Source organism: Marmota flaviventris, chromosome 1 (genome assembly GCF_047511675.1).
Source record: "Marmota flaviventris isolate mMarFla1 chromosome 1, mMarFla1.hap1, whole genome shotgun sequence".
NCBI classification, from domain to species: Eukaryota; Metazoa; Chordata; class Mammalia; order Rodentia; family Sciuridae; genus Marmota; species Marmota flaviventris.
Genome location: NC_092498.1, coordinates 83,895,176 through 83,909,723, shown reverse-complemented (window position 1 = coordinate 83,909,723; position 14,548 = coordinate 83,895,176). Strand labels below are relative to the sequence as shown.

General features: G+C 32.1%; 1 protein-coding gene across 4 annotated transcripts in view; it reads right to left on the bottom strand.

Moving 5' to 3' along the window:
- Positions 1–14,548, bottom strand: part of Pals2 (protein associated with LIN7 2, MAGUK p55 family member) — a 124,536-nt gene that overhangs the window by 66,134 nt on the left and 43,854 nt on the right. For 2 of the 4 annotated variants that reach the window (XM_071613808.1, XM_071613811.1), the window contains exon 2: positions 7,584–7,702. The exons of 1 other annotated variant lie outside the window; for it this stretch is intronic. In XM_071613808.1, coding sequence (XP_071469909.1) covers positions 7,584–7,700 — 117 coding nt within the window. In that variant the 5' untranslated portion in view covers positions 7,701–7,702. Of the gene's footprint in view, positions 1–7,583; positions 7,706–14,548 lie in introns of all 4 variants that reach the window. One more of the 4 variants, XM_027932757.3, reaches the window with a different exon arrangement.

The window sequence follows — 14,548 nt, the reverse complement described above, 5'->3', positions numbered from 1 at the left end:
TTCCCCAGAGGGAAAGCCTCAGGCCCCAAATTGACCCAATTTAAGAAATAAAATATACTGGTTTTCTACAATCACTTACAGAAGATAGAACCAGAGAGAATACTTCCTAATTTATTCTGTTAGGCCATAATATTTTAGTAGCAAAACCAGATAAAGACATTATATGAATGTACAACAGAAAGTGAACCCTAATGTAGTCTACAGACTTATTTAACAACTTTTAAATTTACAGAAAATTAAGAAGTACAGAGAGTTCCCATATATCCACTCTTCCCTGCCCCTACACACAGTTTATTATTCATGTTTTGCATTAGTGTGGTACATTTGTTACAATCGATAAACCAATTTTTATACATTAACTAAAGCATACTTTACATTAGGTTTTCTCTTTGTGTTGTATAGTTCCATGGATTTTGATGAGTGCATGTCATCTATCCATCTTAACAATATCATACAGAATAACTTCGCTGCCCTAAAATCCCACCCTGTTTTACCTAGTCATCCTCTCTTGCCATTTTCCCTTTAAAATATTGGCCACTAATGACACACACACACACACACACACACACACACACACACATACTGTGTCTCTACTTTTTGCTTTATCAAGAATGTCAGGTAGTTGGAATCCTACAGTATGAAGTTTTTTCAGGCTGGCTTTTTACAATTAATAATATGCACTAAAGTTTCTTCCATGTTCTCTTACACCTTGATAGCTTATTTCTTTTTATCACCAAATAATATTTTGTAACATGTAGAACCACATTTTGTTAACATTCAACTATTGAAGGGCATCTTTGTTGCTCTCAAGTTTTGACAATTATGAATAAAGCTGCCAGTAACATTTGTGTGCAGGTTTCTGTGTGCATATAAATGGTCGACTCAGGTAAATACCAATTAGTGTTATCACTGGATCATATGGTAAGACTATGTTTACCTTTTTAAGAAACTGTCAGACTGTCTTCCAAAGTAGTTGTACCATTTTGTATTACTACCAGCAATGAAAAAGCAGGTTCTCTTCCAGGATATGCATTTCAAATATTTTCTCTTGGTCTACAGCTTACCTTTCTTGTTAACAGCATTTTTGAAGAGGAAGTTTCTCATTTTGATAAAATTTGATTGCTCAAATTTTTTTTATTATGTTTCATGCTTTTTATGTCTTGTTCTAAGAAGTCTTACGTGAAGTAATTCCTATGTTATGTAGCTCAACTGAGTCATACAATGTATACAAGTTATAAAACAATATGCTGTACAGGTCAAATATATACAATTATTAACTGACAATTTTTAAAGAAGGCTTTGTCTAACTCTAAGTCACAAAAGCTTTCTGTATGTGTTGTTTTAGAAGTTTTGATATTTTTAGTTCTTATTTTTAGATCAGTAATCTGAGTTAATTTTTACATAAAAGATGATATTCATATTTAATTTTCAACATTTATTGAAAAGACCACATCTCTCCAATAAATTACCAAGCCATTAAAAAAAAATTGGTTCACAGTATGTTTTTGTCTCGTTCTGGACTCTATTCTGTGCCGTTGATATAAATGTTGATCCTATATTATCTTCTTTACTATAGGGGCACAGTAATTCTTGAAATCAGATTGAGAAAAACCTCAAATTGTTATTTTTCAAAAATTTTTTGGTCAGTGTAGATTCTTTATGAATCTTAGTAATATCAATTTCCTGAAATTTTGACTGGGATTATGCGTTTCTATAGATCAATCAGTGTGGGAGAACTGGCATCTTAGGAATAATGAGTGTTCTAATCACTTCATCTATATGCATTATAGGTATGGGTATAAACCTTTAATTTTCAGTAATATTACATTAATTTTAATGTAATTAATGTTTAAAAACATTAATTTTAGTAATGTTTAGATTTCATTTTATAGGTCTTGTACATATTGTGAAAAAATTTATACCTAATTATTTAAATTACAATTACCAATTTTTATTGCTAATATATAGAAATATAATTGATTTATATAGAAGATTTTATATCCCTGATCATCATAAATTTATATAACAGTTCTACTTACTAATCCTAGAAGATTTTCAGCACTGCTGATGTCGTCTTTACATACAGATGGCTTATTTTTCTTTTCAATTTGTATGCCTTTTCTTTTCTGTTTTTCTGGTTTTTTCTCCCCTTGGCTTTTTGCACTAGTTAGAACTCCATCATTGTACGTGTGATTGGAAATGATTAAAGTGGATATCCTCACCTGGCCTCTGATCTTAAAAGCATTCTATCTTTTACCATGAATTCTGATGTTAACTGTGGAGATTTTAAATAGAAGCTTTTCATCAGGTTGAGAGAATTTCCTTCTATTCCCAGTTTGGTGAATTTTTTATTAGAACTGGATGTTCAATTTTGTAAAATTCTTGTACTGAAAATATTAACTGATCAAATGGTTTTTCTCATCCTGTCTGTTAACATGTGATATACATTGATCAGTTTTGAAATGTTATAGCAATCTTGCATTTTCTGAAACAAAACACATTTGGGTAATGGAATATAATCTTTTTTGTATTTTGGTATTATTTGATTTGCTAATATTTTCTTAAGAACTTCACATCTGTGTTCACCAGCTGGTTTTAATAATCACATAATACTAGCTTCATAAGACAAGACAGGAAGTGTTTCATTTCCTTCCTTTTTTTCTGGAAAAAAACATACAAAATTAATATAATTCTTCCTTAATTGTTTGATACAATTTATTGATGAAGATATCTAGAATTGGAGCTTCTTTTCAAGGAAGATTAGAAACTTCAAATATTTAATTAAAAATATATATATAGGGCTATTGAGGTTATCTATTCTCATGGGGGACTTTTGTGTCTTTCAAGGAATTAATCAATTTCATCTAAGTTGTATTTGCTGTCAAAAGGTTGCTCATTATTTTTCTTATTATCCCTACAATGTCTGTTGGAGTTGTAGTGATGTTCTCTTTTTCATTCCTGATACTGGAAATTTGTGTCTAAATAGAGTTTTATCAATTTTATTGATATATCGAAGTTACACTGATTTTTTTTTCTCTAGTTTGTCTTTTTAGGCCCACATTTATCTTTATCATTTACTTCTTTGTGAATATTTTGGATTACATTTGTTCTTTTTATATTTTTATTAAGGCTGACATTTAGATCACTGATTTGGAATATTGTTCTTTTCAATATAGGTGTTTTCCTCTAAGTATTGTTTGATTGTACCTTCATAAGATTTGACATGTCTTTTTAAAATTTTCATTCAATTAAAAATAGGTTTTGTGATTTCTTCTATGACTCACAGTTATTTAGTTACTATGTCTTTTTTTTTTTTTTTTTTTTTTGAGGTGCTGGGGATTGAAAACCCAGGCATCAGACATTTTAGGCAAACACTCTACCACTGAAATACATCCCTAGGCAAGACTAATGGTTTTTTAGAAGAATAATGCTATTTAATTTCCAACTGTCTGGGGATTTTTTGGTTTTCCAAATGACTTTGTTATAGATTCTCAGTTTATTTCTGCTGCAAAATTTTATATATATATATGTATATAAAATCAGTTTCCAAGACCACTCTCTATAATATGCTGGATATGAATTCTGTCCAGTGTCTTGTGTATTGTGAAGATATTCAGGATAGCAGGAATTCTAATGATTATCTGTCCTTGGTGAGCTCCAGAAATTGTTTGGCATACTAATTTCCAGTAGATCTTTCCTGAGACTGAGGAGGTTTACACTGCAAACATGTTCAGGTCACTCAGCCAAAGATATAGGACATCCCTGTGTAGAATTCCAAAGCTCATTCTGTGTTCAGTTTCCTCTTCTCTGATATTCTGCTCCATAAATTCCAGTTAGCCTAGACCCTGCAGAATTCCAAGTACTGTCAAAACTACTGGGCTGTGTTTGTCTAAAAATTACCCCAGATGTTTTCAAAATGTCCACCTCAATTGTTTCCTTTCTCTAGGGATCACAATCCTGTGCTATCTGTTGCTCAATATCTGAAGACGGTTTCTCCTCTTTATTTGGGTAACTTTTCTAGTTCTTTCAGGAGTGAGTGAGAATATTTTCAAACTATATTTTCTCCTTTATGACTTGGGTGAAATAAATTAACTCTTGTAACTTTTGGTTTTTAACCTAAAGTATTGATATGCATCCCTGACATATATACAGTCTACTTAAGCCAGTACTTTTATCTCTTCTTGAATAAATCCCGTAGCTTTAACATTGAGCGACATCCCCAGTCCTTTTAACAATTATTTGATAATTAAGTCTCTTCCTCCTTTTGGACTACCATCTCCGTGTGTGTGTGTGTGTGTGTGTGTGTGTGTGTGTGTTTTATAAAATGTCATAAGACATTATTACTTCATCTTAAAATCAAAACTATTTTGTAGTTATCCATTAATATTCCCTTTCCTTTGTCATCCTTTCTGCCAGACTTTCTCTTGTGTTTTTTAAATATTTTTTTTAGTTGTAGGTGGGCACAATACCTTTATTTTATTTATTTATATGTGGTGCTGAGGATCCAACCCAGGGCCTCACATGTATTGGGTGAGTGGTCTACCGCTGAGCCAACAACTCTAGCCTTCTTGTGCTTCTTAAAAGGTTTTTTTTTAGATTTTGTCTGTCTGGAAAAAAACTCTTTTTGGATTTCACATTTTGGGTTTGCTTTTGCTAGATAAGGAATGCAAAAGTGGCAGTGTAATTTTTTGGGGGGTGGACTTTAAAAATTTCAATCTACTATATTATGAATTTCATTGTTTCTGTTTCATTGCTCCCATTATTCTTTTTTGGACAGGGTATACTAGGGATTAAATCCCGTAGCTTTAACATTGAGCGACATCCCCAGTCCTTTTTATTTTTCTAATATTGAGATAAGGTTTCACTAAGTTGCTTAGGGCCTTGCTAAATTGCTGAGGCTGGGCTTGAACATGCAATCCTCCTGTCTCAGCCTCCCAAGCTGCTGGGATTAAAGACATGTGCCAACATACTCTGTATTACCCATTATTCTTATTTTCTCTTAAAGGTAATGTGTCTTTTTTCTTCTGGTTGTTTGTAAATTTTCATTTTATCTTTGAGCTTTAGGAGTTTATGATGTTCCTAGCTATGTGTTTATATTTCTCCTGTTCAAAAGTTTACTTGGCTTCCTGACTCTGTCACAGTTAATGCTATTGTTTTGAAAATTCTTGACCATTGTACTTTCAAATATTTCTTCATCCCCCTCCCCTCCCTTTCTGGGATATTAATTACATGTATGTCAGATCTTTTGATTATACTTCACATATTCTTTTTTTTCCTGGTTTTTCCATTCTTTTGTCTGCACTTTTGTTTGGATTTTTCTATTGACTTATCTTCAAATTCACTAATTCCCTCTTCTGCTATGTTTAGTCTTCTATTAATCACATCAAACGAGCTAATTTCAAATACTGTGTCCTAAATAATGAGTTCTAAAATGTCTATAATTAATTTCACTTCAGATTTTCTAATAATATTTTAAATGTCTCCATGTTTTTCTCTTCTATTAAAAATATATTAGTAACTTAATATATTAGTAACTTTATTATATAAGATATATTAGTAATTTTAAAATGCTTATTTACAAAGTCCAATCTATCTATGGTGCTGCTTCTTTTGTTTTCTCCTGATTATTGGTCATATTTTCTCACCTTTCAGCATATCTAGCAATGCACGCCTCTTTGTTTTCTACTTGTATTGAAAGCACTGGCCTGTGATTCAGTATCCCTTTCTTGGAAGTAGAAGTCTTCTCTTACTCCTGCAATTTCTTTATATACATTTTAGGAATACAGAGCTAGCATTGCTTTTATTTACGGAAAATCTGCTTGAATATTGAATATTATATGATGATTCTTTTTTTATTTCATTTTTCATTAACAAGAGTACAGTTGCAATTTACCTGCTCAAAAGTTATCCAGTCATTTCAACTGCTAATAATAATGAATAGATGACCTTCTGGAAGGTCATCATCAATGGCAAAATTAATAAAAAAATTATACATAAAGGTTGTTAAGAAATGCACACACACACACACACACACACACACACCCCAACACCTGTATTTCAGTAGATACAATACAGAATTTAAAGCCAGAACAACTGCTCTAAGCCTTACCTCTGTCATTTACTAATAAAGTGACCTTAATCAAATTGTTTGCCTACTTTGAGTCTTAGTTTTCAATTTACAAATATAAAATAGTATATTTTAAGTTCATAATGCTATTGCAAAGACAAAACATTTAAAAAAAATATTTTAAAATATTTTAAAGACCTGTATAAGCTATAATTATGCTGTAAAGTGACTTACACAATATTATTATAGTTTATAAATCTATAGATCAAAAGCCATTTAATTAAATAAACTTGGGGATAGGGGGATAACTGATTCATGGAAATAAAAAATAATAACAGTTTGACATCAAGGAAAGGGTAAAAACTATTTTTAAAGTACCAATATAAATGCATGGTAACCTATTTAATATTGACTTAAACACTCCTGCTTATTTTAACAAGCCCTGGAAGTTATTACTTTATCTCAATAAGGTGAAGTGATTAATGACAAGAAGTCTGAACATAAAGGTAAATAATATCCTGTCTATTATTACTGAAATATAGGAATAAGTAATAAACTTGGGAAAACTGCAATAAAAGATAATAAAAATAAAAATAAAAATTCCTGTTGCAATCTGCAAGTGGATTCATTTCTACATAGGTATCTTTATAACATGACCTTAGCACAAGTAACTGCAAGAACAAAATGAAAAATCTGTATCATTTACTAATTCATATTAATGGAATACTTCGTAAAAGGTATGATTTTCTAGAAGTCTTGAACAAGAAACTGGCCTTCAAAAGATCATAGGAGAGGATATAATCAACATTCTAGGGATACAACAGAAAAAAGAATGAAGTGACTATATGAAGGAGAGGTCAGAGAAGGCATGTCATATACGTTGTTGGAAGCCAGAACCATTTTGAGCAACTGTAAAGAATGGGAGAGCAGAGGTAAGTAGAAGGGATTATACTTCAGAAATACTTAATAATCATATGGGGAAGTAGGATAAATGAAATAAAAGTGGACCCCCCCCACACTAAAAATGGTTGTAAACTATTTATGAATGAAGTAAGAAGGCTGCTCCAGAGTTGACTACAGAAACAGACTTAAAATGTCAAATTTATGCAAAAAAAGAAAAATTTTAAATGTACTACATAAAGGAAGTTAAGAAAATGAGAAAAAAGGTACATGTGGATAATGTAAAAGAAAATAATCAATTAAAATATTAATTTATTAAAACTAGAGGTAGAACCAAAATCTTTTTAAGACTGTGCTCCTGTGATCTCTCTAAGCCTTAAATGCGTTAGGCCAAAAACTAGTGTTATTTCATTCTGTATTTAAAGAAGAACAGAAAGGGCAAAAGTGGCCTGATTTTCACCCACATTAGGATTTCATTATGTGATAAGGGTTACTTACTACTGGCTAACTATGCCTAAAGCATATCAACCAAGTTCTAAAATAGTAGTATCTCAAAAGACTTTTATAAAAACGATTTCCAACATAATCCAATAATCTTATGCATAAACCAATATACCTTAGCAAGTGATTTTACAATAGGATTCTCCATAATCCCCTTGAGGAAAATTAGGTCTATTTCTTCTGCTCCTGTAGATGAGGGCAGCTCCGTAAGGTTTTCCAAGACTTGCTGCATTGCTGCTGAGATAAAAGCAACATAAAACAAAACAAAACAAAACCACTTAAATTCTAAGCCAACGATTATAAAATAATGCAAATAAAGACATTAATAACACTCTGAAAAATCACATTTTAAAAACGAAATAGTTAAAGAGTATGAGTTTCAAGTTGACTTCTTGTGCATTCGTAACAGGATAAAAATTTATATGCAATTTGGGCTGTATCAGACTACACCTTATACATGTTAGAATTTGCATTTGCTTTATATTATAAATAAGAAGATTGAGTCAATAATAAATAAATAAGAAGAGTGAGTCAGTAATCAAAAAACTCCCAACAGGCCCAGAATGAGGCATCACTGACAAATTCCACCAAACATTTATAAAGAGTTAAAACTAATTCCTCACAAATTCTTCTAAATATATACAAGAAGTGGGATCACTTTACAACTCATTCTGTGAAACCAGTTTCCCTGATAAAGACATCACAATAAAATCATAGTCAATATCCCTTATGAATACAGATGCAAAAACCTTTAATAAAATGCTAGCAAAGTGAATCCAGCAACATGTAAAAAGGACTGTACACAAATGCCATGTTCAATTTATCTCAGGAATACAAAATGGTCCAATATATGAACACAAAATGGTCAATCAATATAATATACCAAGAAACTGAGGACAAAAAAAATGTCATCTCAATAGACAAAAAAGAAAGCATTTGACAAAACCAAAGCCCTCTCATGATTCAGGAGAAAAAAAAAATTTTTTTTTAATAACCAAACTAGGGGTAAAACAAAAATTTCTCCAATCTCCTAAAGGACATCCACAACAACCTGAAGCAAACTTTGAAGACTAGATGGTTGCTCTTGAAGATGAGGAATAAGAAACCAGTTACCCATTTTTTTTTTTTAGCATTTCTTTTCAGTTTTGTATTAGAGTTTCTAGCCAGGGCAGATAAGCAAAACAAATAAATAAATGGCAACCAGATGAAAAAGGAGTAAGTCAAACAATCTCTATTTGAAAATATGATCTTCCATATGGAAAATCCTAATACACAAAATATTTATTAGAATAAATAAATTAATTCACTGAAGTTTTGGATACGAGAATCAATATACAAAAATCAAATGTATTTTTATACATTAGTAACAAATAATCCAAACACAAAAAACAAAACACTGCTTTTACAGTAGCCTCAAAAAAAAAAAAAAAAAGCTGAACAATAATGTAACCCCCCCAAAAAAAACCCCATAAAATTTGCATACTAAAATTTTATGAAAAAATTTTATAAAGATTGAATGTTGACCTCAATGAATGGAAAAACATCTCATGTTCATGGACTAAAATACTTAATATTGCTTACATGGCAGTACTATCCAAATTGATGTACAGATGTAATGTAATTCCTATCAAAATCTCAAAATTACAGCTGTCTTTTTTTTTTTTTTAACAGAAATTGACAGGCTGATTCTAAAATTCATATGAACCACAAAGGATTCAGAATTGCAAAAATAATCTTTAGTGAGAATGAAATACACATTTTTTAGTTTCAAAACTAACAAGCAATAATAATTAAAACCGTGTGGTACTAACATATATACAAGTAACAAGAGTCCAGAAACAATCCCATAAAAATGGTCTTTTCCAAAATTGATACTGAGACAAATGCACATGTAAGACAATAAAGCTAGATCCCTCCCTCAATCAATATTATAGTTTAATTTTATTAGAATTAATTTTTAGTTTTATCTCATTTTGATGTTACTTTAAAATAAATTTATTAACACTGCAGTTAATTTTAGAATACTTATCTTCATTAAAATAAAACCAACAGTGTGTTATCATTTGGATATGAGGTGTCCCCCAAAAGGCACAAATATTCAGAGATGAAATGATTATATTAAAAGAGTTGTAACCAAACCATCCTAATTTGAAAGGACTACTGTACTAGGTGGTAACTATAGGCAGGTGGGGTGTGGATGGTAGGAGGTGGGTCACTGGAGATAATCATTTATCTGCCCTATTTTCCCCAACTTTGAATTTTTAATAAAATCAACAGTTCTTTTCATATAGAACTCTTGAGTTTTTTCCAAATGTTCCAGCAATCATCACATTTCTATCAGTATTCTTCCAAATGCTCAAATACTTTTCTAATACTCTGTTAGCTATATTTCTTGACTTCTATCCATGATTCCCCTCCCAAAACATTATTCTGTGCTTTTATTTGTACAGATTCACCTCTAGGTCTCCTACTCTATATTTAAAAAAAACACAGCTAAAAAGGAAAAAGGAAAAGAAAGGAGAGAAAAGGAAAAGAGAAGAAAGGAAAAGAGAAGTAAGAGGTGAATGGCAACACAATGTACACTTAAACCAAGAAGGAGGAAAACCACACTACACTAAGATGAAAGAAGACACTAGGAAATAAACAATATTTTAAACATTGCTTCTCAGCCTTTGGCTAAAATCAAGTGAAGAATATAAGAAAGCCTACTTAATAACTTTGCTTGAGTTCAAAGTTTACTTTTAAGCAGGCAGGGAACCACAGAATCAATTTTGAAAAGTATTTTTGTCCTGATTTTATCAATGTAGTTAGCTCTACTTGTCATAATTACTTAATAGTTCTTTCCTTTGGCATTCTATATTTATCTTTTTATTATGGAAAATTTAAAACATATACAAAAGGAAACAGAATAGTATAATGAATCCAACAACTATCAACTCTAACTTAGCAACTTATGACCAATCTTGTTTCACACTCGTATATACTTTCTACCTCACACAACTTTGAAGCAAATCCCAGATAACATCTCAGTGTGTATGTAGAAAAATTCACTTTTAAAACAATATAACCAAATACTGTTAACACAGCTACCACATTAACAATAATCCTTTAGTGTTTTCAACTATCTGGTATGTTTTTAAATCTCCATTTGTATTGAAGATTTTAAAAATATATCTTCATTATTGGTAATTCAACTGTTTATTGTTTTATTGGTGCTTAATTAACTAAGTAGAAAAATGCTGGTGACTATGAAATATACCTGTGGCTATTTTGAAGATAAATTTTAACTGCTTCTTTATCAAAAGTAATTTAATTAAAACTCTGACACATCTGCCAATATCCTATGTCCCAGAAAGGGAATCCTAAATGTTATAAGGCTGACAATCATTTGTAACTAATTTGAACATTGGGTGGACTTTCAATCAAAATATAATACATAGTTCTTTTTAACTGTATTATCCTAAAAGCACATGAAAAGATAAAATGTGAGATAATTTTAACAAAGGATAATGATAAATGGGTTTGTTCCAAGTTTACTAAAAAGATCTGCAGAGTTTCTCACCAATATTATGAACAACAGAGTCTGAGGTGTTACTTTCTAACTGAAATCCCTCCTATTATTTTTTTCCTTCAAATGCAAATAATTGCCTTTTATTCCACCAAAGTCCTTTCTTCACCAAATTTGGGGGGAAAAAATACATTCATGGTAAGAAAAAAAAAAAGGAGTGGGGGAAAGAAAAGTAATGAGAAAGAATTAACATTACAAAATGATAAAGTATATAATAGCTCATGAAAGACCCCAGCCCAATAACTTTAGGCCCAGTAATAAATCACCAGGGCTTGCTTCCGCACCTGCACAGACGTCAGATGTATTTTTCAGAAAATCAGTTAAGTGTAACCGATTAAGAAAGGACAGGATGGTTGGGAAAGGAACCGGCACGGTTGGGCAAACGGGATCATACAATGAAAAACCATACAATGAATAACAAATGGTTTTTATATGGTTTTTCCAGGAACCTATAGTGAAAAACAAGTTTACCCTTTAAGTGACCTATATGCTGGATTCAAAAGAGCCAATGAGATACCTGTTACTGTGCTAGGAGGGAAACTGACCACTGTACCCTATAAAAGATCTGTACCCCAAAGCCCGGTGTGCCAGTTCACCGAAGCTCCGGCTGAGGTTTCGCTGGGCACCCGCAGGCGCCTGTGTATCAATAAATCGCCTCTTGCTTTTGCAGCCAGTGCCTCGTGCGTCTTTCTTGGACAGGGAATCGGTGGGTCTTTCACTCAGACTTGGATAACCACAAGACAATTCTAGTGTACATAATAGCTTCATATATGAAGTAAAAAATGAAAATCGAAATGAAAATTTTTGCAGTGAGGGCCTTGAAAAGAGGTGGGAAAATGTCCCAAATTTACTTAAGAGATTCAGGAAAAAGGGAAAGTCTCAGAACTCAAAGGTAAACTACCTGCAAATTCCATTCTTCCTTTATAATCATTGGAGGATAGACCCTTTAATCAGAACCTAGACTTGATGACATATAAAAGGAATTCTTATTAGAGCTGGAGAAAATCTTATATAGTTAACCTAGGCTCTTTAATTTTAAATCTGAATAAATCAAGAATCAATAAATAAGCATCAAGAATGAGACTCAGATTGAAGCACTAACCTCCAAAGAAACACAGTTAAAAAGGAAAAAAAAAAGAGAGAAAAGGAAAAGAGAGAGGACTCACCAACTAGGGAGGCCGAGACAGGAGGATCACAAGTTCAAGGTCAACCTCAATAACTTAGCAGAACCCTATCTCAAAGTAAAAACATAAAATGGACTCTGGAGATATAGCTCAGTGGTAGAGCACCCCTGGGTTCAATTCCGAGAGAGAGAGAGAGAGAGAGAAGAAGAAGGAGGAGGAGGAGGAGGAGGAGGAGGAGGAGGAAGGGAGGGGAGGGGAGAAGGAGGAGGAAGGGAGGGGAGGGGAAAGAGGAAGGGGGTAAAGGAAGGAGGAAGAAAAAGAGGGAGAAATAGGGAGAGGGGGAAGGGGAGAAGGGAGGAGGGAGAAAGGAGGAAGGAAAAGGGAAGGAGGAGGAGGGAGGAGGAGGAAGAGAAAGAGGAAAGGGAGAAAAAATGAAAATTGAATTATAATGGCCAGGAAAAGTTGAAGAATCCTCCCACTAAAAAAGTGCAGAATGGGCTGGAGATGTAGCTCACAGGTAGATCACTTGCCTGGCATATGTTTGGCCCTAAGCTTGATCATCATTGGGGAAAAATAAAAAAATAAAAAGCAAAAGGCAAACAAAGAGAAAAAAATATGAGAAAACAGCCCGCTATGAATCTGGAAAGAAAAAATTTTACAAATCCAGAAGTACAAAAAAGGAATTTAAAAGGGAAAGCAGAAATCAATAAAAAATACAAATATATGAAAGATTTAATCAATAAGCCAATAAATAGTTGCTATTTCAAAAGAACAATAAAATAGTCAAATATTTAATCTGATTATAAAAAGACACAAACTATATGAGAAATGAAATGAGAAAATAATTACAGGTATAAAGAAGATTAATCAAGAATACAATGAACAACTCCTCCAAAACTTCATAACAGTAAATGATTCCAGAGATATTGAAGAGGATCAAATGCTGGATGAAAAATTCAAAACAAAGATGTTAAAAATGATGAATGAATTTAAAAGGATACAAACAAACAGCTTAATGAATTAAGATAGACAATGTAGGATATGAAAGCACAATTCAATAAAGACGTAGAGATTCTGACAAAGAACCCAACAGAAATCTTGGAAATGAAAAGCTCAATAAGTCAAATAAAAAAAATATATATATCAGTTGAAAGCTTCTACAATAGACTAGGATCAAGTGGAAGAAAGAATATTAGGATTTGAAGACAAGGTTGATGAATTATCACATTCAGAAGTAATAAAGAAAAAAAAGTTAAGAATGAACAGACCTATGGGACACAATTAGAGATCCAAGTAGTGAATCATATATATAAAGAAGGAACAGAGGTGCAGATTAAGGACATAAAGAGCATATTCAGTGAAATAACAACAGGAAATTTCTCAAACCTTGGGAAAGCTATGCACATTCAGGTACAGAAACTTAGAACCCCAAATAAATATAACAAGGACCTCTTCACATTATATTATAGTAAAACTGCCAAAAGAGCAGAACAAATAAAGAATATTGAAAACTGTGAGAGAGAAAAACACAAAGTCTAGTCTCAGCTGAAATTCTTAAGGCCAGGAAAGTATGGAATGAAATATTCTAAGCCCTTTTTGAAAGAAAATAACTGCCAAAAAGTAGATTACTATATCTAGCAGAGCTATCCTTCAGAATCAAGGAGAAATAAAGACCTTCCAAGATAAGTATAAACTAAAGGAATTCATGACCTCTAAACCAGCATTATAGAGAATATATAAAGAATCCTACACACAGAAGAGGAAGCAAGAGAAACACTATCATGAGAGCATAGGAAAAAACAAATCTCACTAGAAGAGTGGATAAACAATTGAGACCTGGGAAAGAAACATTACTAATTCAATAAACCAAACTTCTAAGATGAATAAGAGATAAAGAAATAAACATAGGTTATTTGAAATAATCAGAAGAAAAATAACCAAATGGCTGGAATTAGTATATATCTCTCAATAATAACCCTGAATGTAAATGGTCTCAATTCTCTAATTAAAAGATGCAGACTAGTGAGGGCTGGGGTTGTGGCTCAGGGGTAGAGTGCTCGCCTAGCACGTCTGAGACCCTGGTTTCGATCTTCAGCACAACAAAAAAATAAATAAAGTAAAGGTATTGTGTCCATCTACAACTAAAAAATAAATATTAAAAAAAAGATGCAGACTAGTCAACTGGATTGAAAAGACCCAACATGTGAGAAACTCACCTCACCAACAGAGACAAAAACAGACTGAAAGTGAAAGAATGGAAAATGACAATTCTAACCCAATAGAATCTGAAAGTATGCAGTAGCAGCTACACTCATATCTAATGCACTCATATCTTTTGTCAGATATGACAAAAGAAACTTCAAAACAAAATCAAGTTAGAATAAAGAA